The 27,074-nt window shown below is 42.0% G+C and overlaps 1 protein-coding gene and 1 pseudogene across 1 annotated transcript in view; one reads left to right on the forward strand and one right to left on the reverse strand.

The window, feature by feature from the left end:
* GIPC2 (GIPC PDZ domain containing family member 2) overlaps positions 1 to 23,858 on the reverse strand; it is a 92,951-nt gene extending 69,093 nt beyond the window's left edge. Inside the window, exon 1 of the mRNA XM_030825142.1 lies at positions 23,405 to 23,858. Coding sequence (XP_030681002.1) covers positions 23,405 to 23,644 — 240 coding nt within the window. The 5' untranslated portion in view covers positions 23,645 to 23,858. The remainder of the gene's footprint in view (positions 1 to 23,404) is intronic.
* LOC100592959 lies at positions 23,848 to 26,360 on the forward strand (annotated as a pseudogene).
* Positions 26,361 to 27,074: the final 714 nt, after the last annotated feature.

Consider the following 27,074-nt stretch of genomic DNA (forward strand, 5'->3'; position numbering starts at 1 on the left):
ACTATCTGATCTTTGACAAACCTGACAAAAACAAGAAATGGGGAAAGGATTCCCTATTTAATAAATGGTGCTGGGAAAACTGGCTAGCCATATGTAGAAAGCTGAAACTGGATCCCTTCCTTACACTTTATACAAAAATTAATTCAAGATGGATTAAAGACTTAAATGTTAGACCTAAAACCATTAAAATCCTACAAGAAAACCTAGGCAATACCATTCAGGACATAGGCGTGGGCAAGGACTTCATGTCTAAAACACCAAAAGCAATGGCAACAAAAGCCAAAATTGACAAATGGGATCTAATTAAACTAAAGAGCTTCTGCACAGCAAAAGAAACTACCATCAGAGTGAACAGGCAACCCATAGAATGGGACAAAATTTTTGCAACCTACTCATCTGACAAAGGGCTAATATCCAGAATCTACAATGAACTCAAACAAATTTACAAGAAAAAAACAAATAACCCCATCAAAAAGTGGATGAAGGACATGAACAGACACTTCTCAAAAGAAGACATTTATGCAGCCAAAAAACACATGAAAAAATGCTCATCATCACTGGCCATCAGAGAAATGCAAATCAAAACCACAGTGAGAACCATCTCACACCAGTTAGAATGGCCATCATTAAAAAGTCAGGAAACAACAGGTGCTGGAGAGGATGTGGAGAAATAGGAACACTTTTACATTGTTGGTGGGACTGTAAACTAGTTCAACCATTGTGGAAGTCAGTGTGGCGATTCCTCAGGGATCTAAAACTAGAAATACCATTTGACCCAGCCATCCCATTACTGGGTATATACCCAAAGGACTATAAATCATGCTGCTATAAAGACACATGCACACGTATGTTTATTGCGGCACTATTCACAATAGCAAAGACTTGGAACCAACCCAAATGTCCAACAACAATAGACTGGATTAAGAAAATGTGGCACATATCACCATGGAATACTATGCAGCCATAAAAAATGATGAGTTCATGTCCTTTGTAGGGACATGGATGAAACTGGAAAACATCATTCTCAGTAAACTATCGCAAGGACAAAAAACCAAACACCGCATGTTCTCACTCATAGGTGGGAATTGAACAATGAGAACTCATGGACACAGCAAGGGGAACATCACACTCCGGGGACTGTTGTGGGGTGGGGGGAGGGGGGAGGGACAGCATTAGGAGATATACCTAATGCTAAATGACGAGTTAATGGGTGCAGCACACCAACGTGGCACATGGATACATATGTAACAAACCTGCACATTGTGCACATGTACCCTAAAACCTAAAGTATAATAACAATAAAAAAAAAAAAGAAAAGGATAAAGAATTGGAATAGGTGTAAGTCTTGCCTTTGTGGACGTTACACAAATATAAACCAACGAATAAAATAAATCAAATGCATATAGCCATATATACATCATCCTCTCCCACAATCTTTCTACACTCAGAGGAGATACCTGAGCTTATCCTAGTCTAATAATGCTGCAACACTGCATGCCAATTTGAAAGACATAATAAATCACTGCTATTTCCCCCTGTCAGGTGCTATTAAATTTTGCATGCTTTCTGAACCACTTATCTTCTTAAAAGCCTCCTCTTGTTTAACATTAAAGATGGAAGAGATTCTAAACAGGCAAGGAGAGACTATAACAGGGGATTTTATATGCTGGAATAGGATGGTTTATAAAACATCGTAATTATACATTATAATTATTAGTAAAGAGATTTGTAGATTAAACGTTCCAAATTACCAAACAAATATACAAATATAACTTGTAAAAGATTGCCATTAGACCTCAAAAGGATCCTTAAACAAAACTTTAAAATTTGTTTGGCAGAAGTTCGTAGAGCACTGCGTTCATTTTGGCCCACGAGGCTGAATTGTAACCCCTACAATGAAATGTCTGAAGAGAGTGTGATATTTAAAAACCAGCCAAATGAATCATGGAAAATTGGAAAGTAAGCATGGTGAGCCATTCAGGTGTCAAGAGGGAGTGATGGGGGAAGACAGTCTATTCCTTACTACATCCTACAACAGGAATTCTGACAGAAAGAGACGAGCACTCTATGGGGAAAATATGGGCCACCTGAGAAAATATCAAACATCTTGAGAGAAAAAGATGTTTCTTCTAAACTAAAACACCTAAAAGGCATCATAAAAATGTACTACAGGGGCCGGGTGCAGGGGCTCATGCCTGTAATCCCAGCACTTTGGGAGGCTGAGGCAGGCAGATGATCTGAGGTCAGGAGTTCAAGACCAGCCTGGCCAACGTGGTGAAAGCCCGTCTCTACTAAAAATACAAAAATTAGCCAGGTGTGGTGGCAGGTGCCTGTAATCCCAGCTACTCAGGAGGCTGAGGTATGAGAATCACTCGAAACTGGGAGGCAGAGGTTGCAGTGAGCCAAGATTGTACCACTGCACTCCAGCCTGGGAGATAGCGAGAGACTCTGTCGAAAAAAAAAAAAAAAAAAAAAAAAAAATATGAGGAAGCCAAATGATCTGGGAGAAAAGGGTGAAGGCAAATTCACTGACCACCTTATACACTTAAATTTTTCATTAGGAAGTTTGAGAGCATAAGAAAATTCACCTATGGGTAGGCCTGATAGGACTGAATCCACAAGTGAGGTTAGCCCTCAATCTGGAGTGTGTGTGAGGATTCTTCTAGGTTCAGACTTTTCAAGTTTGAACCACCTCCTGCCCCAGGGATAGAGTAAGCCCAGGAAACTGAGAATGGGAAAGGGTGAAGAGCAGCCAAGAACAGAATTCTGTCACAGACTTGGAGGTACCCAGGCACTGCCCTGGCTGACTGACCTTTGCTCGGAGTTGTTGATTATCAGCAACCTGTTCCCTACTCTCACCAAGCAGTTTCTTCCAACTCTCTGCTTGCCAACATTACCGCCGTTCCTGCCTGCAAGACTCACGATGCTAGGGGAGGCAGAGCACTTAGAAAAGAGAAGTAGAAGACCAAGCAGGGGCAGGAGCTGAAGAAGCTGACAGGCTACCATGGGACTCCATCCTCAACTCCCAGGAATGTGTCACCAAGCCAGAGCCAGGACGAGGAGTACCAGTCTCCTGGCTCCAGTCTGGGTGCTGACACTGAGCCCTTGCTACCTGCTTCCATTTTTAGGAGCACACATACTCCCTCTCCCTAGTCTTCCAAAAATGCCTATAATGCAAAACCTTCCTTATTCCCCAGGAAAATGGCCTATATATTGTTGGCAATTAATAATTATATGATAAACTTTCTCACATCATATTTTTCTTCTTTCTCCTTTTCTAGCAAGCAGTTTGGTTATAACTGGGATAACTCTAGGTCCCAGTTTATCCCTGTTGTTCCAGAGTAATTATAAATACTATCCTTTCACTCTCCGAAGCATCTGGGTTGGTTTGAAATATCAATTTTACACTAACCTGTTTATATTAAGCTGATCAAATAAGAACACTCCCACTTCAAGATGCTGAGACTAAGACAGCACGGGATAAAAGGAAAATCATGTGATTCGGATGTTAAGGAAAGGCAGTGGTAGAGTTCTTCTATCCCTTGGTATTGAAGTAATCTTCCCCACATGCCCCAATCCTGGGCTTCTCGGGAGAAAATACAAGTCCCCACAACTTGAGCATAATGACCAAGATTCTAGGAGACTTAATGAGTATGGGGAGAGTTGGATATTAACTCTACATGTTCAGTGGGGGAAAGAAGTAGAATAACGGAATTATATGCTGAAACAAATTCTGTCACAGGTACTCTCTATGCCTAGAAATACGACATGAAGAACTATGTGTATTACTAAAAGGGTTTTTTTGGCTTAGAAGAATAAGCATTGACAAACGCAATACAAAACAATTCTGAATAAATTGTATTATTGCCCAAGTTTAACTGAAATGTTCAACTTAGTTGACTGACATTGCTTATTAGGTTGATACTAAATTTGATTGAAAGAGCCCTCATCAGAAGAGTCCAGGCTAGTTACTATAAAAGAATCCATGCAGGTAGTTTAGACTAAGGACCATCCACAGAGAGTCCGGGTTAGTTACTATAACAGAATCCACACAGGTAGTTTAGACTGAGGACCATCTACAGAGATAGACGTTAAATTTGTTCTTATTTTCTGGATGTAGGCAAAGGGTGGGAGAATGAAAACTGTACCTGGTCTAGAATAGAAAAATTATAAGAAAAATTTGAGGCAAGGTGCAGTGGCTCACGCCTATAATCCCAGCACTTTGGGAGGCCGAGGCAGATGGATCACAAGGTCAGGAGATCGAGACCATCCTGGCCAACATGGTGAAACCCTGTCTCTACTCATAATACAAAAATTGGCTGGGCATGGTGGTGGGCACCTGTAATCCCAGCTACTTGGGGGGCTGAGGTGGGAGAATCGCTTGAACTAGGGAGGCGGAGGTTACATTGAGCTGAGACCACACCACTACACTTCAGCCTGGGCAACAGAGCAAGATTCTGTCTCAAAAAAAAAAAAAGAAAAGAAAAAAGAAAGAAAGAAAAGAAAAATGTGCAAAAATAAGTGTCATCCAGTATCTTTTTTGAGGAAAAGAGGAGTAACATTTATTGAACCATTGTACCATTGTTCTGGACACCTAACATGCTATTTCATTTAATTTTCACAACAGTCCTATAAGGTAATTCATTGTACATTTTATTAGTGAGAAAATGGCTAGAAGGTGTCATCTCCAGGAATCAAACCCAGGACAAGCCACCCTACCCTGAAACCCTCCTCCTCATCTGATCTCAAACCCTACGCTTCCCTGTCATTCCACCCTAACTTTTGCACCTGCTATAGGACTCTATAACCTGTCAAATAGCCACAGCAACAGGTGACACTTCAAGATATTACAAAAGATTGAGACATCATAAATTTTTCTAAAGTTGCTACGCAATTTTGCATATTTTTTTTAATTTAAAGTTCGGGGTACATGTGCAGGTTGTACAGATAAACTTGTGTCATGGGAGTTTGTTGCACAGATTGTTTCATCACCCAGGTATTAAGCCTAGTACCCATTAGTTATTCTCCCTGATCTTCTCCCTCCTCCCATCCTCCACCTTCCACTAGGCCCCAGGGTCTGTTGTTTCTCTCTATGTGTCCATGCATTCTCATCATTTCACTTCTACTTATAAGTAAGAATAGGCAGTATGTGGTTTTCTGTTTCTGCATTAGTTTACTAAGGATAATAACCTCCAGCTCCATCCACATTCCTGCAAAGGGCATGATCTTGTTCACGATCTTGGGCAACAGAGTGAGACTCCATCTCAAAGAAAAAAAAAAAAAGTTGCAGTGAGTTTTGATTGTACCACTGCACTCCAACCTGGGTGATAGAACAAGACCCTCTCTCTAAAAAACATTTTTAAAAAGATGGATCCTAAAACTAAAAGTACAAAACCAACAGGAGGTCTTTCTCCTTGTTCGCCCTCTTATTGTTTCCCATCCCCACTCACTCCCGCACCTCCCTTTTTATCATCTTCTAACTTCACAGTGTAGGACAATTACTTAACCTCTAGCAACCAGGTATAAAGTAGTATTGCTGGAGGTGACAGCCAATACCAGCCTCTAAGGAAACAGGTGGAAATATCAAGGGGTCTCTTTGGTTGTTAAAATGATTGTATGGCACCACTGGCATTTGAGGGAAGCAGGGCATGGGTCAAAGATTCTGTATGAATTGCAATGCTTGAGAAGCCCAGCTTGATGAAGAACTGCTTTGTATTCCACATGATGCTCAAATGTCCTATTAGACATTCATGCTGGAAGGGTGGGGGGAAACTATTACTATTTAAGCCTAGCCCTGAATTCTGTGTTACACACAGAGTTTTTTTTATTCTGAATTTCTATGGGCTGCAATTACCATGTAAATCAAGGGAAGACTGTACTTTTTTATGCAGTGTCTTACCAAGAGTTGTTTATCATTTCAGAAAATCAAGTCATTGACAGCAATGCTGCCCATGTTATTTGGGTTTGTAACATAAAATATTTATATCAGTCTGCTCCTGTTGTTGCACTATGGCAATTCTATGAGCATTTACAAATATTAATATCTCTTATTTTAAAATGTTGAATATGAGGAAAAAGAGACAAAAACAATCAATTGAATCCCGTCCTTTTTTTTTTTTTTTTTTTTTTTGAGACAGAGTCTTGCTCTGTCACCCAGGCTGGAGTGCAGTGGCACAATCTCAGCTCACTGCAGCCTCCACCTCCCAGGTTCAAGCGATTCTCCTGTCTCAGCCTTCCGAGTAGCTGAGTAGCTGGAATTACAGGCATGCACCACCATACCTGGCAAATTTTTGTATTTTTAGTAGAGATGGGTTTCACTGTGTTGGCCAGGCTGGTTTCGAACCGCTGACCTCAAGTGATCTGCCCGCCTCAGCCTCCCAAAGTGCTGGGATTACAGGCATGAGCCACGGCACCCGGCCGCTTGATGCCTTTTAAGATAACTTTTCCAAATACTTGGATATTAAAATCCATATTTGTTTTTAATATTAGAGTTAAGAAATCAATTATGTGTATAGGTAGAAAACATTGTTTAAAATCCTATTTCAGGACAGTAAAGATGGTATCACAAAATATTTGTTATTAGAGGAAGCCTTTGGGTCTGCTAAGGTTAAGAATCACTTATGTAAAGGAAAGAATACAGACTTTGACGTCAGATAGACCTCAAGTCAAAGATATCCCTCTGGGCTGTGCAACTTGAGTAATTTACTTTTACTCTAAGCTCTAGTTGCCTCTTCTATAGATTGTAATAATTTCTGGGAATTCTGGCAAGAATTACCATTTCCGTTAAGATAGCACAGGTTAAGTGGTAATAGGTGTTCAATAATAATTCCTTGGCCAGGCACGATGGCTCATGCATGTAATCCCAGCACTTTGGGTGGGTGGATCACCTGAGCTCAGGAGTTCAAGACCAGCCTGGGCAACATGGTAAAACCCCATCTCTACCAAAAATACAAAAAAAAAAATTAGCCGGGCACTGTGGCGCGTGCCTGTGGTCCCGGCTACTTAGGAGGCTGAGGTGACAGGATCACTTGAGCCTGGGAGGTGGAGGTTACAGTGGGCCGAGATCGTGCCACTGCACTGCAGTCTGGGTTACAGACTGAGATCCCCTCTCGAATAAAAAAAAGAAAAGAAAAGAAAAAAAACACAGTAATTCCCTTCTCCTCAATTCTTAAGATATGCTTCCCTTCCTCCATCCACTTTTACATACAGGCAGGAAAATGGAGAAAGGAAGGGGAAAGCACAGAGGACACAGAAGAAGGAAGGAAATAACAGGAATCATGACTAGCACCTAATACCCGAACACACTACTAGTGTCAAATGTGAGAAGCTTCAGGTGGTTAAATTAAGGTTCTGGCCCTGGATCATGAGGGACATAGTGTTAATGCCAGTTATACAACCACTACTACATTAGTGAAATATATGGATATGTAAACCGTTTTAAGAATAGATACACAATTATCATTTCCTCAACTTTGTTACTGTGTATCTCTTTAAGGCTACTTTAACACTGTAACTTAAGAACCTGTGACTTTTATAGACTGAGATGTAGAGCCTGGATTTTAGTCATCCCTCTCCATGTGCTTTGATTTATCTCCAGGGAGATTTTTATACACATAGCAAATACACATTCTGAATGCTTGAGTTCTTAAGCCTCTTAGCCACGCCACTTACAGAGGGTCAAATATGTTTCTAAAAAGCAAACATTCAGGCTGGGTGCAGCAGCTCATGCCTGTAATCTCAGCACTTTGGGTGGCCGAGGCAGGCGGATAACCTGAGGTCAGGAGTTGAAGACCAGCCTGGCCAACATGGCGAAACCCTATCTCTACTAAAAATACAAAAATTAGCCGGGCATGGTGGTGTGCACCTATGATCCCAGCTCCTCAGGAGGCTGAGGCAGGAAAATCGCTTGAAACTGTGGCCTAACTCAGTGTTTAAAATTAGTGTAAAGAACACTTTATTATAAATTAGCCGGGCTTGGTGGCTCGCACTGTAGTCCCAGCTACTCGGAAGGCTGAAACAGGAGAATCACTTGAACCCTGGAAGCAGAGGTTGCAGTGAGCTCAGATTGCACCACTGCACCCCAGACTGGGCGACAGAGGGAAACTCCGTCTCAAAAAAAAAAAAAAAAAACCGTTCTACCACTGACAAAGCTCTAAGTCCCTTCAACTTCCCACTCCACATTTTAATCACCCAAACCTCAGAATACTCCGCACACCCCAAACAGCAGGGCTAGAGTTTCTGAGATGAGTAATGAAGGCCAGTTTCTTGGATCCCAATTCAGACAAACAGTAACAGAGCCATCCACCTTCAGTTGGCTGCTTCTTTTCTTTGTCTGAGTGAGCAACTAGCCCAAAGGTGTTTGTTAGTTACTTCTCTCTGAATAAGCAGTGTCAAGGAGCATGTTTGGTTATGTCAAGTGATGGGGGTTTACACTACGGAGACACAGGGAAACAAAGGCAGCACAAGAAACCCTTTCAGGAAACAGGCAGACTTCTTAGAAATTATTAAAATTTGGCTAATCACCATTAAAGACACAGTGGCAGCACTCCTTGCACAAGGACTCCCTGGTGGCCCTATGAGACACTGCAAGGATACAGTGACTGCCATTCCCAGGCCTCAGCATTTCTTTCTTAGGGCTACCCCTCTTCTTCTCCCACTACCAACCATACAGAACAGAACACAACATGCTCCTAATTGAGTTAAAAAAAAAAAAAGAAGATAAAGTGGGGGGATATACCCACACAAATATGAATGTTTTATACACACACACACACACACACACACACACAAATTTATAGAGTATTTTTCTGGAAGGACAGTAAAGAAAGTGGTTACAATAGATGGTTCTGTGTGGCCCACATGTTTTGGATGTTTACCATGTAAAAATTAAATTTATATACTTTACTTTTTCAATTAAAATAATCATTTACTGTGTAGCTCCACTGTGGACTTCAGCTTTATAGAGAGTAATTTCTGCTAGTAACTTCAGTAAATGAATGCAACACAAAAGCAAGAGATCACTTTCCTTTGGCTGCCTCTGGTCAAACATTATGGATGCCCTCATTAACTGAGAGCCAACAGGTTAATGGGAAGAGGAGGACTTGAGAGGTAGGTTGCAGTTAACACTGAGATAAAATCAAGAGATGACAGAGGGTTGGTCGGCTGCAGTGGTACACACCTATAATTCCAGTACTTTGGGAGGCTGAGGCGGGAGAATTGCTTGAGCTCAGGAGTTTGAGACCAGCCTGGGCAACATGACAAAACCCCATCTCTACTAAAAACACAAAAACTAGCCACACATGGTGGTGCACACCTATAATCCTAGTTACTTGGGAGGCTGAGGTGGGAGGATCGCTTGAGCCTAGGAGGTTGAGGCTTCAGTAAGTGATGATCACTGTGGGTCCCAAAAAAAAAAAGGAGATGAGACAGGTTAGATTAGGAATAGATCTTATGAATTGATTACAGCCCACCTATATCCTTTACCTATAAAGCTTTGAAGTAACTATAAAAGAATTTGTGTAATATCACCATCCCAAATTTCCAAACATTACATTTGATGTCAGAAAAGCAGAAAATATGCTTCAGCTTCTAAAAAAATTCTTATTTCAAGTTTATACTACTATGCCTTACTGAATTATATTCATAAAATTCTATTTTCCAAAAGTCCTCATTAAGTTCAAAAATACTACATCTTCATTTTTTAATCTCTAATTCACAGAGTGCTATTGGCACTTCAGTTTTAAACTCTCTGTCTAGCACATCTCTAACAAGAAGTGATCTCTAAATGACTTTATTTTTTTATTTTTTTATTTTTGTTATTGTTTTTTGTTTTTTCTCACTCTTGTTACCCAGGCTGGAGGGCAGTGGCACAATCATGGCTCACTGCAGCCTCAACCTCCATGGGCTCAAGCAATCCTCTTGCCTCAGCCTCCCGAGTCCTATCCAAGCTTCAACTTGGGACTACAGCTGGAACTACAGGCACACATCACCATGCCTTACTAATTTTTGTATTTTTTGTAGAGAGGGGGTTTCACCATGTTGCCCAGGCTGGTCTTGAATCCCTGAACTCAAGCGATCCACTGACCTTGGCCTCCCAAAGTACTTGGATTACAGGCATGTATGTGCCACTGCACCCAGCCTAAATGACTTTAGATGCACCAGGGTCTCTACCATTTCAAGGATTTCTATAGTCAATCCACTTGCAAAACACTGTCATAGTCATCATTGTATGTCCCTCAATACTTTGTACATAAAGAAGACACTGGAATATTTTTAATTGAATGCACAAGCTCTGGAGGAACATTCAAGCTAGAAAAGACCTTGGATCTCTTCATTTAATTCAGTGGCTTCCAAACACACAATCTACCAATGGATGACAAGCCAGCCACCTAAGTATATCAGGGAAGCTTTTTTAAAATGACAACATTCTCAGGCCCTAGTCAAAATCTGTAGGGGTGAGGCCCAGAAGCCTGTGTTCTTTAAAAAGGTCACCAAGGTGATTCTAAGAGGCAACTGGCTTTGGGAACCACTGGTCTAGTTCACCTACCCCAACAAGAGGGAAGATTTGCCCAAAGTTGGATAGTGAGGAAGACAGGGCAGCAAAAGGATCAGTAAAGGACAAGGACAAAATGGAAGCTATTTGGCAGAGTTCTTTGGTGCTAAATGGACATTCACTATAATAGTTAGAATGTTATGAGTTATCATAGAGTCCCTTTTTATCACAGAATAACTGATGAATCATTTTTGAAAAAACATACCAGCAGGTTTTTGAAGTATATATCTTGGAATATTGGTCCACGGAGTGTTTGTTATGCAGGAAAAAAGGGAGAGCGCCATACTCAAATAAGTGAGGGGAATAATAAACATCAAGATTCTTGGATTTTTAAATTTTTAGTGGACTTCTCAAAGCCATTAATATGGATTATGAACTTACAAAATACAGTTCCCAAAGTTATTTGACAACTGGAGGCATTTTTTCTATAATACGTCAAGGGATTCATGTTGCTTGGAACACATTTTAGGAAACCTGCACTAGCTTGTCAAATTGTTTGTCATTGAACCGCACTCGACTGGAGGATGGGGCTATGTCATCTTCACCTTTAAGTTCCCAGCATCAAGCACAATGCTGAACTCCTAATAAGTGCTCTGAGTGACTCCTTCAATTAAAAAAAAATCAGTTAAAAGTAACTAAAGATGAGTTGTCTATTTGGTAAACAAGTTCAAAAGTTAGAATATAATAAAGACTCTTCCAACTCTAGAATTATAACTACCATTTAAAAAATACCTACTATGTGCCAGGCACAGATCTTACATATATGATTTTTCATGTACCCCTCACAACAACCTTTTGTGATGACAAGTATCATTAACCCCACTTTACAGATGAGGAACAGAAACAAAGAGCAGCCAATAACTTGCCCAAGGTCTCAGAGATAGTAAGCGGCACTCCTAACCACTAAGCTATACTATAATTCAATGCTTCCAAACAGAAGGGAGGTTTAAGAGTATATGGCACAGAGGGGGTATTAAGAGTGGCCATATAAATGATGGAACATTTTCCAGCAAAAAGTATAAACATACTTATGTTTTCCTCTTGCTTAGCAAAAGCTTCTAGGTCCTTTTTTCTAGGTCCTTAAGGAAAGAAATGTGGGTATAAAAAGAAAACCTATAAGAGTTCAGAGAATAACCCAACAATGTCTATTGCATTCAGTCTCATTGACTCAAGAAGTACCCATCTCATAGGATGGAGGACTGGAATGTAAGCTCCATGTAGCCGAGGATTATTGTGTTTTATTCATTGATGTAGACCAACATTTGGGGCAGTGACTGGCACAAAGCCAATAACCAATAAGTTTTCTAATGAAGAATAAAATTGAACATGCCTAAATTATCTACCTTCCATTTTAAAACCGTATTATAATCACTCTTTCCAGTTATAAATTCATAACATGTACAAATGATCAAAGTAAACTTTTTTGACATGATATACACCTTTTATTAGAGAGTTTTTAGTTCTTTCTTCCCTGTATTTGGTTCTTTACACACGTAACAGGAAGAAATATCTCTACAGTGATTTCTTTTGAAAAATTAAAATTCCCCATCCTGGCTAACACGGAGAAACCCCGTTTCTACTAAAAATACAAAAAATTAGCCGGGCATGGTGGCGGACGCCTGTAGTCCCAGCTACTCGGAAGGCTGAGGCAGGAGAATGGCGTGAACCCAGGAGTCGGAGCTTGCAGTGAGCTGAGATCACGCCACTGTACTCCAGCCTGGGCAACAGAGCGAGACTCCATCTCAAAAAAAAAAAAAAAAAAAAAGAAAGAAAGAAAAATTAAAATTCCACCAGTAATTCTAAATTCCCTGACTTTATCATTACATATTGCATGCCTGTATCAAAATCTCACACATATCCCATAAATATGTACAATTATAATGCATCAAAAAAATTCTGCCAGCATTCAGATGTAGGAAAAGCACATCTGGCTCTGCTGAGGGTATAGCTGAGAGGGTTTCTTAGGGATGAAGGGCTCACAGATAGTCCCAGCCATACATTCAGAGGGTTATAGAAAAACACAGTTGCTTCACTGTACAGACAACTGAAACAAAAAACATAGGAGAGACTTTTCAAAATCAGATGGAGTCTATTCCAGTAGAACAGAACTGATGACATTTTAAAAGGTAAGACCCCTAATTTATCTGTTGATTTTATTCATCCAATATAAAATTTTAACTACACTTTTGATATTGTCTCATCAGGGAAAAAAATCAAACCCCATCTGATTAAACCTAGACTACAACTATTAATTTATAGGAAATACAGTGACAGGGCATGCCAAACTAGACTACAGGAATGCAATCAGCAAAAAACAAACTGTGAAACACACAGGGTAAAAGATCAGGCTTCTTCAACAAATACACTGGAAAGAGAACAAGACGAAGGGGAATCTATAGATTGAGAAAGACTCAAAAACATATTTAAAAGAAGTCTAAATTACGGTGTTTAGGAAAGCACACAAATGAAAAAACTATATAATGGAATTCATTACCATGAAAGTCAGGATAGTGGTTACTCTTGGGTGCAAGTAGGAAGGGGCACATGGAAGGTTCTCAGGTGGCTGATAAAGTCTATCTCCTGACATAGGTGTGGTTACAAGGGTGTTCAATTTATCCATTAATTTACACATTTGTTTTATGTGCTTTTCTCTACTTGTGTTATATTTAATAAAAATTTTGTTAATGAGGGAAGAAAAGAAATGTTGGCAAATGTTGACAATCGCCGAAGCTGGGCACATGGAGTTAATTACACTATTTCCTTGATTTTGCATGTATTTAAAATTTCTGTAATTTTTTTTTTTTTTTTTTTTTTTTTGAGACAGGGCTTTTGTCGCCCAGGCTGGAGTACACTGGTGCAATCTCAGCTCACTGCAACCTCCACCTCCCAGACTCAAGCCATACTCACACCTCAGCCTCCCGAGTGGCTGGGACTACAGGCTCACACCACCATTCCCAGCTCATTTGTTTGTATTTTTTGTGGAGATGGGGTTTCACCATGTTGCCCAGGTGGTCAAGAACTCCTGAGCTCAAGTGATCCTCCTGCCTCAGCCTCCCAAACTTCTGGGATTACAGGCATGAGCCACTATGCCCAGCCATAAGTTTTACTGCATACTAACTGCCAGTTTTTGCCCAGAGTGGCTGTCAATCTTATGGAAGAGACAGACATTAAATCAACAATGACCATTAAGTCTGATAAGAGTTATGGAACTTTAGAGGATAGGCACAGAACCCAGTCCTGAGGTAGTGGGGAGGCTTTAGGTAATGACCTACAAGTCCTGCAACACAAGTAGGAGTTAACAGGGAAGGAGTAGGGGAGAGATTTCCAGATAAAGAGAACAACGCATAAAGGTCACAGAGAACGGAAAATGGTTTCATTTTCTAAACAGGCCATGGACAGTGTCTGCCATTTACATTCCCCTAAATCAAGATGTCTCAGAATACCTGCCAAGTGCACAGCTCTCTCCTGCAGGACTCCTTATCCACTGCTCACCTACCTCTGTACCACATGACCCTGTAGGCTCGACCAGAGACGAACCCGACCCACAGGCCCAAGGGTCCTGTCCCACCTGTGCTGTACCCTGACACAACAAAGACTCTTTCTTAGGAAGTTTAATAAGACACACAGGCAGGGCACAGAAAGTAGAGAGGTAAAGACACAGTGGGGTGAGGTAATAACGGGAGGAGCAAAGTCAAGAGGATGAGAAGAAAGAATCAGTCAAAAGTAGAATAAGCAGGGAGAGAGAGAGGCTGAGACAGCAGGTTAAGGACAACTAGACTTGCTCTCAGTTCTCCACAGTATAGAGCTACTGCTTTAACCTCAACAGAATGGGCAACGTTCCAACTGTCCATGGAACCTGACCGTGCAGCTGCAGAAGCTGTCCTAAGCTTCCTTACCTCCCTATACATTTTAATAATATAAATACTTATATGGACTGAACGTGTGTGTGTCCCCAAGCCTAATCCCCCACCTCCTACCAGGTGATGGTATTTGGAGGTGGGGTCTTTGGGAGGTGACTGGGTCATGAGGTTCAAGCCTTCAGGAATAGGATTAGTGCCTGTATAGAAGAGGCCCTAGAGAGAGCTCCCTTTCCCCTTCTGTTACATGAGGATGCAACAAGATGGCTGTCTATGAACCAGGAAGTGGGCTCCCACAAGATACCACATTGCCGGCACATCAATCTAGGACTTCCCAGTCAATAAATTTTTGTTGTTTATAGGCAACTCAGTTTATGATAGTTTGTTACAGCAGCCAGACAGACATACACATACATACAAATTGCCCAAGATAACCTGCAAGAGCCTTCCACTCCACTCAGGGTAGCTGGGTTGGTGATTGCAGGCGAGAGAATGTGAAGGGGCTGGCTATTAACCTACAGGTAGCCAGGGCTTGAAGAGGAGTCTACCCCTGCCCAAGGGTGTAAACTTTATTTTAGGGTTGTTCAGATATCTTCTTCTGGGTACTTCTAGCACAACAGCAGTCTTATCCATTTCATACCCTCCTGACAGCAATGAGGTCTATAAGGCAGCTGGTTGGATCCTCCTCCCACTTCTCAAAATGAGTCATGTTTTTCTTGCCTGAATTTTTCATATAAAAATGAGGTTGGTGCTCAGGAGGGGATATCAAGCCTACATAATGATTGTGATATATTTATAACTTCTCAGATGGTATGATGTAAATCCAGAAAATGCCACTATATTCCATTTAAACTGAATATTATTTAGAAAGAAAATAGAATAAATGGTTGAGTGTGCTTCTACTTTGTAAAACATGTGTCAGGGATCCTTGCTTCTTCCGAAAAAGATCTGAATTATTCTCATTGCCTACAGAATAAAATCCATACAACTTCAAGGACATTTGTAGTCTTACTACTATCTATATCCTCAGCTTCCTCTCCTACTGTATCCATTATCTACTTTTATTTAGTAAACTTTTAAGGAGCAGCTAAACCATCTAGCTAACCATCTAAGAATAAGATTTAAAAAGGAAAAAAGTCCCAGCCCTCAGGAAGAAATAGAGGAGTAACTAAATTCAATCTTATGTGCAAATGCTATGTTAAAAATCATGCAATAGCGGGTATCCAGATTTGTGGATTCACAGGGCAGGCTTCTTGGAGGAAATTACAGAACTAGAAAAGTGAGTAGGACTTACTGGAACAAAGAGCAGCATGAGAAAAAGCACAATGGAATGAAACAGTTAAATATTGTTGAATGTAAAGGGGATTATTAAGAAGTGAGATTGGAACAGTGGGCATAGGAGAGGACTCAAGAGGCAGACAGGAATATGAGACATTGTTTGGCTGGTAGTAATTGGTTTGTAAGTAATGGGGAACCCTTGCAGGTTTTTGTTTGTTTAGACAGTCTTGCTCTGTTGCCCAGGCTGGAGTGTAGCAGCACAATCATAGCTCACTGCAGCCTCAAACTCCTGCTTGAGTGATCTTCCCACCTCAGCCTCCTGAATAGCTGGGACTACAGGTGCGTACCACCACTTCTAGCTAATTATTTTTTTATTTTTGGCTTTTTTTTTTTTTTTAGAGGCAGGGTATCGCTACGTTGCCCAGGCTGTTCTCAATCAAACTCCTGGCTTCAAGGATTCTCCCTTCTCAGCCTTCCAAAGTGCTAAGATTAGACTGGTATGATCACAGCATTAAAATACTAAAAGAGGATGAGTGGAGTCAGGGAAACCAAATTCAGGCTGCCTCTTTAGAATCTGCATTGTAATAACCCAACAGTGACAAGTGACAACTGTCAATACCTTCCAGGCAAAGACCACCAGGAATTCTCACCTGCAGTTTATTGCTCCTTGTGAGGGGGGTGACAGCACTCTGTGGGAAATCCAGGGGGTTTCAGAAAGAGACATTAGAAAGGATTTGGGCTTGTGTTAGGTGATTTGGGAGAGGGTCCAAAGCATGGGTTTGTTCCGGATAGGGTGCTGTAAGGAAGTGGGTGCAATTCCATGACCAGGAATCTTAGTAAACCTATCTGTAAGGTAGGAGAAATTACCACAGTCAGAGCAGTCTTATCTGCTGTTGACATTCTGTGCAATTGTTTATGTGCAACAGAATGCCAAGGCCTTCCTGCAAGTGCCAAGGCCCCTACCAGGTGTCAGGGACTGCTTCTCACACTTTTTCTACTCAATTTTGATGGGCTTACGCCATATTCCTCAGACCTCAATAGTAATATTCGTGCCCAATTCCCAATTCTTTCATTTTTTGTAGATTTTTGTAAGTTGTTTTTCCAGGGCAGGGGGTGCTATATGCAAATCAGTAAAACCCTATTTTGCTCTATTCGTCCCAGTTTCCCATTTGTGAACCAGAAAGATAACAGTTCCACTTGCCAGTTATTTGCACTGCTGGGAAACGATAAAGTCTGCAGAACATTTCATGTCTTCTAGAAGTACCACATAAATACAGAATATTGACTTTCAAAAGAGCTCAGTGCTAGTGTCAGCAAGTTGAGAAAAGGAAGCAGCTTCTGGGAAGCCTCAGGAAGCAGCTCCTCATATGCTGTAACTCATTTAGGAAGTGACTTTGCTTGCAAACAGAGCCTCAAATTTCAGTTTCTTAGATGGATATATTTATCAGCTTGACTGTAATACTTATTTCACTATTTATATCAAAACATCGTGTTGTATACCTTAAATATATATTTATTTTCAAAAAAAATTTAAAGATATGAGTGATGTTCCTCACTACCCCCACCTAAAGGCTAGTCTCTTTCCTCATAGCAGAACATAAAAAAAATTAACACCTACATAAGATACTAGTATTGTAACCAATACTAAAGCTTTATGCTAAAGACACTAGGTTTTAACTACTGAATTGGTGAGGATCCTTTTATTCAACAAATATTTTTTAAACTCCAACTATAATATGTTTCAGGCACAGTCTAGGCCCTTGAGGGCCACATCAGTAAACAAAGACAAAAATCCTTGCCTTTGTGGAGCTTCTATTGAGGCAAGGGGGCAGACCATAAACAAAATAAGTTAAATATACGTAGGATAGTACGCTATGGAGAAAAGTTAAGCAAAGAAGGGAACAGGGAGTGTTGTAGCTAGAGACGATCAGTGCTAGCCTCACCAAGAAGATGACGTTTGAACAGACTTAAGGAAAGGCATTCTGTAGGAAGAGGTTCTGGCAGAGGCAAAAACCAATGCAAAAGCCTTAAGGCTCCAGCATTCAAGGAGACCAGTCTGGCTGGAGCACCAGGAGCAACGATTCTGAAGAGGTAACAGACCCCGTAGCCCATTGTAGTATTTTGGTTTGTTCCAAGTGAGAGGGGAAGCCATGAAAGGTTTAGAGCAGAAAATGAGATAGAAATTGTATCTCAGAGACAGCAACTTTTGAAGAGTTTTGCTATAAAGGAGAAATGAGGTGGTAATATAGGAGATGGGAACAGGTGTCAAAAGAAGGTTGGTCTGTTGAAGAGAAATAATAGCATGCTTGTAAGGATAAAATCTCACCTTAAAAATCACAATTCTAGGCCAGGTGCGGTGGCTCATGCCTGTAATCCTAGCACTTTGGGAGGCTGAGGCAGGCAGATCACCTGAGGTCAGGAGTTCGAGACAGGCCTGGCCAACATGGCAAAACCCTGTATCTACTAAAAATACAAAAATTAGCTGGGCATGGTGGCATGCACCTGTAGTCCCAGCTACTCAGGAGGCTGAGGCAGGAGAATCACTTGAACCCGGGAGGCAGAGGTTGCAGTGAGCCAAGATCACACCACTGCACTCCAGCCTGGTGACAGAGTGAGACTCCATTTCAAAAAAAAAAAAAAAAAAAAAAAGAATCACAATTCTTGCCTTTTCTGCTTCTCAAGTACTCTGCTTTCTTTGACTGCTTTATGTATGGGGAGAGAATAAGTCACTGAATTACTCATTTATTATTCAGTGAACTATTTGGTATCTAATATCACATACAAACTAAACAAGTAAAAGGAAATAATTTCTGAATTCTGCAGAGAAACTGCATCTGAATTTCCAGTTTCTGGACATGTAAAATTTCTAACTATAAAACTTATCTTTTTTTGTTAATAATATTTCTTTGTTATTCTTTTAATGTCCAAGGGTCAATAATGATGACATCATTTCTTTTTTCTTTTTTTTACATTTTACAAAATGAATTTATAGAGCAAAGTGGGGTTAACTTCTTTTTTTTTATTATACATCTTTTCTTAAGAAGTTTTCGCATTCATTATTTTTTCCTACAATCTTTCCACATAACAGAGAATTAGCAAAATATATCATGGTAAAAACTACTTGCCAAACAATTACAGTAGTCAAATATTCAAAATGCCCCTTCAACAAAATTTATGACCATAGCTCAAGAGTTTCATGTAACCTGGATATTTTAAAAGATGGTATGCATTGGCCGGGCGCAGTGGCTCACACCTGTAATCCCAGCACTTTGGGAGGCCGAGGCGGGCGGATCACGAGGTCAGGAGATCGAGACAATCCTGGCTAACACGGTGAAACTCTGCCTCTACTAAAAATACAAAAAATTAACCGGGCATGGTGGCAGGCACCTGTAGTCCCAGCTACTCGGGAGGTTGAGGCAGGAGAATGGTGTGAACCCAGGAGGTGGAGCTTGTAGTGAGCTGAGATAGCACCACTGCACTCCAGCCTGGGCAACAGAGAGAGACTCTGTCTCAAAAAAAAAAAAAAAAAAAAAAAAAAGATGGTATGTATTAAACTTTCTCAAGAAGAGTCTTTGCATTTATGTAGTAGTTAACGTTCTTTAGATGAGATTAATTTACAGGGTTTTCTTTTTACTGAATTATTCATTTAATTGTTTTGAAAAAAGGCATCAGATATGAGGGATTTTTGCATAACTGGCCATCTGTCTCAACTTAATAACAAATCTTAACTGATTCATAGGCTTCATTAGCTTATTCCTTCAGGGACCACAAAACACTAGCTGAAGTCCACAACTGTCAGTCTCACATCAGCATCTTTTTGAGGTGTTAAATATTTTTGTGGTTAAGTCTGAGGCTTTTATTGAAAAAAAAAAATTGTTTACAAAAGAGGTTTTTCCAGGTTTGTGTTTAGAATTTGAATGCAGCTACCAAGAATCTCACAGCTGCTATGTAATAGAACCAGGAAACCAGAATTCAAATCCTGGCTTAGCCACATACTAGCCTATTTAACTTCTCAGAGTCTCACTTCACTCAACTGTAAAATGAGAAGATTCTGGTGAGGATGGAGTGAACACACTGTAGGCTTACAGGCCTAGCACAGCTGTGGGCACATTATGGGCCCTGATTATCTGCTCCACTTGACATCAAGTCTTTTCCCTTTCTCCTCAATAAAGAGTGGCTAGCTCTTCATATAGTGCTACTTATATCCTTACAGCCACCACTCTAGAAAAAAGGCAGGACTTCTGAGTTAACTATCTATTCAATCCTATTAAGGGGGGCAAATGTTTTTGTTCCCATTGACATCTCAAAAGTTATTTACATCACAGGGCTGGGCATGGTGGTTCACGCACTTTGGGAGGCTGAGGCGGGCAGATCACCTGAGGTCAGGAATTCAATTCAAGACCAGCCTGGCCAACATGGTGAAACCCCGTCTCTACTAAAAATACAAAAATTAGCCAGGCATGGTGGTGTGTAATCCCAGCTATTAGGCAGGCTGAGGCAGGAGAATCACTTGAACCCAGGAGGTGGAGGTTGCAGTCAGCCAAGATCGTGCCACTGCACTCCAGCCTGGGCGACAGAACAAGACTCCATCTCAAAAAACAAAAACCAACAACAAAAAAAAAAGCTAGGCCGGGCGCGGTGGCTCACGCTTGTAATCCCAGCACTTTGGGAGGCCGAGGCGGGCGGATCACGAGGTCAGGAGATCGAGACCACAGTGAAACCCCGTCTCTACTAAAAATACAAAAAAAAAATTAGCCGGGCGTGGTGGCGGGCGCCTGTAGTCCCAGCTACTCGGAGAGGCTGAGGCAGGAGAATGGCATGAACCCGGGAGGCGGAGCTTGCAGTGAGCCGAGATCGCGCCACTGCACTCCAGCCTGGGGGACAGAGCGAGACTCCGTCTCAAAAAAAAAAAAAAAGCTGTTTACATCATTATTGCTGAGGTAATTGCTTGCTGGGGAAATGGGCTATGAAAATGGAATCTCCTTAGTGTGCATTTCATTTTAATAAGTTACTTCTGTTTCAGAGTGAACCACTGAAACATTATGCTATGATGACCGATACTTTATTCTACATATAATTAACTTTTTCTAATCCAGATGGAAAACTTGCATTAATGTTGGTTATATGCATAACCATGGTAAAACTGGGGTTTTACCCATATACCCCATATCCTGGGGTTATAAAATGTTATAAACTCTGATATAACACATGAAAACAACTCGTGTATATTATCTTGGAAACTGACCTTGCAAGTCAGTGCACTGAAAATGTTGAACGTGGCTACCAAGCTATTGCCGAGACTCTGGAAAACTTGGAAAACAATATAGCTTCATGGGAGGAAAAAAAAAAGATGGGTACAGTGGCTCCATGTCTGTGCTATTCAAGAGACTGAGGTAGGAGGATCACTTGAGAGTAGGAGTTTCAAACCACCCGAGCAACACAGAAAAACCACGTCTCTAAAAAAAAGTTTTTTTAATTAGCCAGATGCGGTGGCACATGCCTGTAGTCCCAGCTACTTGGGAGGTTGAAGCAGGAGGATTGCTTGAGCCTAGGAGTTTGAAGCTGTAGTGGGCTATAATCGCACCACTGCACTCCAGCCTGGGCAACAGAGTGAGACCCCATCTCATTAAAAAAAAGAAAAACAGAAAACAAAAATAAAGAATACACCGAATTCAAATCCAGGCTCTGCCACTTGCTATGTGCAATTCTGAAAAAATTCTGAACCTCAAAGTCTGTTTCCTCTCTGTGAAGAGGGGATATTAATAATAATACTTACTTCTTAGGGATTAAGTAGATTGAATAAAACCATGTACCTTGAGCTCAGAATAATGTCATATATAATGATGAGAAGTGTTAATGCAAAATACATATGCTCCTCTACTTACCAAGGTGTTATGTCTCAATAAATCCATTGTAAGTCAAAAATATCATAAGTCAAAAATGCATTCCATATCCCAATAAACCCATAAAGTGGAAAAAGCTTAAGTCCAGGAAGTTACATCCTAATAAATCCATGCCAAAGTCAAAAATCTTAAGTCTAACTATCATAAACCCAGGACCATCTGTAACTAAAACTGAAGTCCCTGGTTACAGCAAAGACATTTCAAGTTGTCCATTAAGTATGCTAACAAGCTCACTAGCTTAGGAATCAGAAGATCCAAGTTTAAATTACAGCCAAGATTTTTTCTTGTTAGGTATGTGACCTTGGCTAAGGGCCAATCACTTTGTACTTCAGTCCTTCATTTAACTGTTAGGTATTAATAATATTAGTTACCACGTATTAAGCCCTGACCATAAACTATGCAATCTGATACGTTTATATATGGACTCCACTCTTCACAACACTCTTCAAGACAAATATTCTAATCTCTATTTTATAGATGGCTAAAACTGAGAGAAGTTAAACTCATTCAAGCCCACACAGCTAGTAAAGGGTAGAACCTGGCTTCATGTCCAAGTTATCGTATTTAACCTGCCACCTGCCTCCCCTAGAGATCAAAGGAAAGTGTCCTGTGAAAGTGTTTTTTGAAAAAAAAAAAAATCCTATATAAATGTAAAGTATTATTATTAGTATCCTATATCAATACAAATAATTCACAGATGGGTTTGCGATTTGCCCCTTAGTGCCTGGGAACTTCGAAAGAACAAAGGGTTATACTTTAAGCTCTCTTTCGTCTCCTCTTGGAATTTTGCCTTGACCTCAATTTCCCTTGAACAGACCTGATAAACAACTAATTAAAGAACTCCAGGTGCCGCTGTATGCCTCAAAGACGGCTCTCTGCACTCCTCGGAGTCCAGGGCAACAAAATTATATGCTTTTCCTAGAAATGTGGACAAAATATTTTGTTGAGCTAAATTCTCACACCTACCTTTGCAGTTCACCTGGGTTAGCACAAATAAATTGGTCAGATAAACGTTCACATAAACTAGTGCTTTAGGTCATGCCTGTGTCAAACTTAGTTCCAGGCCCCCATGCAATCTAATTAAAGCAAATTTCAGTCCCTTTTTAAGGATATGATGTAAAAGAGCTGATCTTCCTCATGAAAATTTTGTTAACTAGTCCCACGTGATTAAGTATGAATCTCTAGGTTATCCACTCTTGGAATAACAGCCCAGCTTTTTAAACTTCTTGGAAATATCACCAAAGGGTTTCTGGTGTTGATGTTAGAAATGACAGATTGGAGGAAAGTGGGCCTCCGTTTAGTATTACCTGGAAGGCTCTTCAATTTTTTCCCCCCACTTAATCTAGGTATCACCTGGAAGGCACTTCAATTTTTTTTCCCGTTAATCTAGGGAGATGACCTGAGTGACTCTCATGCCTGCGGAGGAAACAGGGGAGTCAAGTCTAGATGAAGTGGAGGGTGTTAATCTGCCCCGCCAGATCTCGGGTCTGGGAAGGTGCTCACGCCTTGAACGGCCAGCGGAATCCGGGACACCTGGAGCAAACACATTTGCAAGCGGAAGAAAGGTTGCCTCCCCCAACCCGCTTCCCAAAGGCCAGATCTCGGAGCAAGGGGGAATGTGACTTTCTCCGTTCCTGCCAAGTTAAATTTTCCCTTCCAGGGAAGGCACACTCACTTCCCCCAGGGCGCCCCCGGCGAACTCAACACGGCCTCGGATTTCGCGCTCTGGGAAACGCCGCTCAACCCTCCAGGGCCCACCGAAGTACGTGCGGCGCGGCGGAGAGGCGGGAGAGCCTGAGCACCTGGCGCCTTACCTCCGACGGCGAGATTTCAAACGCGCGCGCGATCTGGGCGTAGAGCTCCTGGATGCTGGAGAAGCCCTCCACTCGACCTGTGGCGCTACCGTGCGCCAGCTGCGCGTGGAAGACCAGCCTGCGTGCGGGAGCCCGGGACGCTGAGAGGCTCCCGCCGCCCGCGCCCGTCGGCTCGCCCACCACCAGCCCGGCGGTCTCCTTGGACTTGGCCTTCTTCTTCCCCCGCAGCCTCAGGGGCATCTTGCAGGGCCGAGGGCGCGGGCCCACCTGCGCTACTGTCCGCCGCCTCCTCCCCCCGGCGCCTCGGACTTTGCGCCTCGGGCCCCGCGCAGGTAAAAGCAGCCTCCAATGGCAGCCGCGCTTCCGCCTGACTGCGTCGGGTCAGGGCTCCGACCTCCACCCCTGGAACGGAGCAGCCGCCCTCCCGCCCAGCCTCCCCCGGGATGGATCTGGAAAGAAAGTTACGTAGTCCCTCATCCTATCACCAGGTTTATCCCTACTCCTTGTAAAAAATGGCTTTATTTGCGTGAAGGCCTGAGGATGGCGACGCTACAGAACAGTACGCCTTAGAAGGCAAACACGCTGGCCCTTCTGTGCTTTTCATAAATCTGTAGTAGGCACCCACGCACGATTTGGCCACAGGCCTTCGAGTCCGTACGTCTGGGCTTTGGGGGATAGGGATTTAAGTACAAGTCAACCTTCGTCTGCATTTTCTGCGTCTTACACTCTGCAGGGCAGAATCGGAAGAGGAAGTCACATAACGTTGAGCTTGGTGCTACGTTGAATTCATAAACACCCTCAGCCGGGTCCTCGGCACCTCTGAGTTTCCCTTTTGCCTATTTCCTGGGCCGCTTCCTTTCCCAACATCCAGCACGCCTCCAAAGTCACTTGCCCCAGCTCTGCCCTTCTTAGTCTCTACAGAGGACCTTGCCTCATATAGTACAAAGAAAATTGAGGCCGTTCGCTGTTAAGTGTGAGTTCCCTCAATTCCCCACCTCGCGTTTATTGCATTGTTTTCAAGTCCAGTCCCTTCCAACTACGTTTTTTACAACAAAGCAAAACAGTCTTGAATTATTAGCTAGGAAATTTCCTCACTTCTTCTCTGCTCTTAGAAACACTGTGATCAGACTTTGCCCCCGCACTCTACTGAAATTTCACTTACTATGCAATTTCAGTGGAGTGAAATCACTACCATATCTTAATTACCAAACACAAGTAATTCTTTTAGGTCTTCATCTTACTTATCTGCGTTGTCCATTTCATTCTTCTTAAATTCTGTCCTCTTTTGGCTTCCTTACCTCTCCTCTCCCCGTCCCCCACCCTGCTCCTTGCTAACTGCTACTCTCCAGGAGTTGCATTCACCGACAGTTTTTCCTCGACAAACTTCCCCTCTTACTTAGCTTTGCATGTTCTTCCTGTGTGGTCATATCAACATTCTCGGTTTCACAGACGTTGTTGTCTACCAAATGTCTCCACCTCCAGCTTATTCTACCAGAAAGGAAATGTACTGTAGGAAACTCAAATTGAGACTGAACAAAACTGACCTCATCATTTCTCCTGCATCTCTTTTCTTTTTTTTACTCCTGATTTCAGTTAATAGGATCACCAAGCACTCCCAGACCAGACATTGTGGAGTCCTCGTGTCAGGATTTTTCCTCTTCCCTCACCTTTCACATCAATTCAGTCCTGAAAATCCACGTTTCTCAACTTAAGGTTAGCAGATGTACTGGGGGAGGAGAGTCTTAAGAATTCTTTAGGAGACCAGCGCGGTGGCTCACGCCTGTAATCCCAGCACTTTGGGAGGTGGAGGCAGGTGGATCACCTGAGGTCAGGAGTTCGAGATTAGCCTGGCCAACATGGTGAAACCCCATCTCTACTGAAAATACAAAAATTACCCGGGCTTGGTGGCGCATGCCGGTAGTCCCAGCTACTCAGGAGGCTGAGGCAGGAGAATTGCTTGAACCCGGCAGGCGGAGGTTGCAGTGAGCCGAGATTGTGCCACTGCACTCCAGCCTGGGCAACAGAGCGAGACTCAAAAAAAAAAAAAACTTTAGGATAACTTTAACATTTTTGTTTTATGTTTCTGTGACTTAGAAAAGTAATACAGGGACACCTGCACTCAGCCAGTGCTGCTGCTGTTGCTTCCCAGGAGAGCCAGGGCAACTTTCCACTTGGCCCTCATCCAGCTTCAAGTTTCTTCATCAAATCAGATAACAACACTTGAGCTTGTAGCCTTGTCCGGGAGACAGCAACACAAGGAGCAAAATAGTTTGTTTGTTGGAATGCTTTAATTCTCCCTATGGCACAAAATATTTTCCTGAATATGCAGCGAAAATTCCTGGTAAATCCACACAGAAGCTTTCTGAAGTAGCAAAGGAATACAGCGTCACTAGAGGGTCCATCCCTGAAAAGGATGCTGGGAAATTAGATAACACCTGTGCTGTGTTTGTACCTCATGGAACTTTACTAGTAAAGCAAAGAAAGGTCCATCTGCTTGACACTGGTGTTCCTAGAAAAATGACGTTTCAAGAATCCACAATGTTGAATCCCGGCAATAGTTTCTCCACATTTGATACTCCGTACTGCAGAATGAGTCGGGGCATCTGCTATGACGTTGGTTTGCAGAGCTTGCACAAATCTACACACGGAGAGGCTGCCAGCTGTTGGTTTATCCAGGGGATTTCAGTTTGACCACTGGACCAGCCCACTGGGAATTGCTTCAGGCTCTTGATAATCAGGTGTATGTGGCCACACTCTCCTGCCCGAGATGACAAAGCCTCCTATGTTGCCTGGGAACACAGCACCGTAGTGAACCTTTGCTGCTAGGGCTCTCAAGGAAGAAACAATCATGTATTCAGACATAGACCTGAAGAAGCTGGCTGAAATCCGTCAGCAGATCCCCATTTTTAAACAGAAGCAATCAGACCTCTGTGCGGTGGAGACGAAAAAGCTCTGAAGTTTATGTTTCCAATGTGTCACAAAACAAGAAGATATGATTCTGCAACATAATCAACTCCCTATTCTTTAATGAAGATCCTTTTTTTAAATTTCAGCCTTTGCCTTCCCAAGGAGCTCTCTATTAAGATGATAAATCCTCAGCAAGCTGATGTTTTCCACACCACATTAAGTAGTTGAAAAGGAGCCTAGAGTCGAAGAGCTGGCTCTGAATTTCCTTCCATATTTAAGTTGCCTCAGAGCAGTTTGTGAAAATAACAGATCTTGGTATCCTGGTGATTGATTCACCTAATACAAATATATTTGTGTCATGAACCTCTTATCCCACTTGCTGGAGTTGGAATCCATTATCTGGAAAACTTGATCTGATGCCATTCTTTTCCTAGCAGTACCTTAAAGTTCCATTTTTGGTCCACAAGTAGCTATAGGACGTAAGGTGATAGATCCTTGGTATTTGCTAGAGGAGGTTGCAGCCCCTTCCTTCCTAGCAGCCTTTGGGCTCTTCAAATTTAAGAAGAAGCTCATCATTCAACCCCAGACCCTGCTGGTCTTTGGGGGAAAGACTGGGTCAACATTGACCCCCATGGGAGAATGGCAGTGGTGGCATTTGGTGAAGGCAACAGTATGAATCTCTGCAAAAGATTTGATAGGGTGGAATATCTGGAAGTCCAAAGTCCCTTTTTTTTTTTTTTTTTTTTCACCTAGTAAGACTTTC

Source organism: Nomascus leucogenys, chromosome 12, assembly GCF_006542625.1.
Source record: "Nomascus leucogenys isolate Asia chromosome 12, Asia_NLE_v1, whole genome shotgun sequence".
Lineage (NCBI taxonomy): Eukaryota > Metazoa > Chordata > Mammalia > Primates > Hylobatidae > Nomascus > Nomascus leucogenys.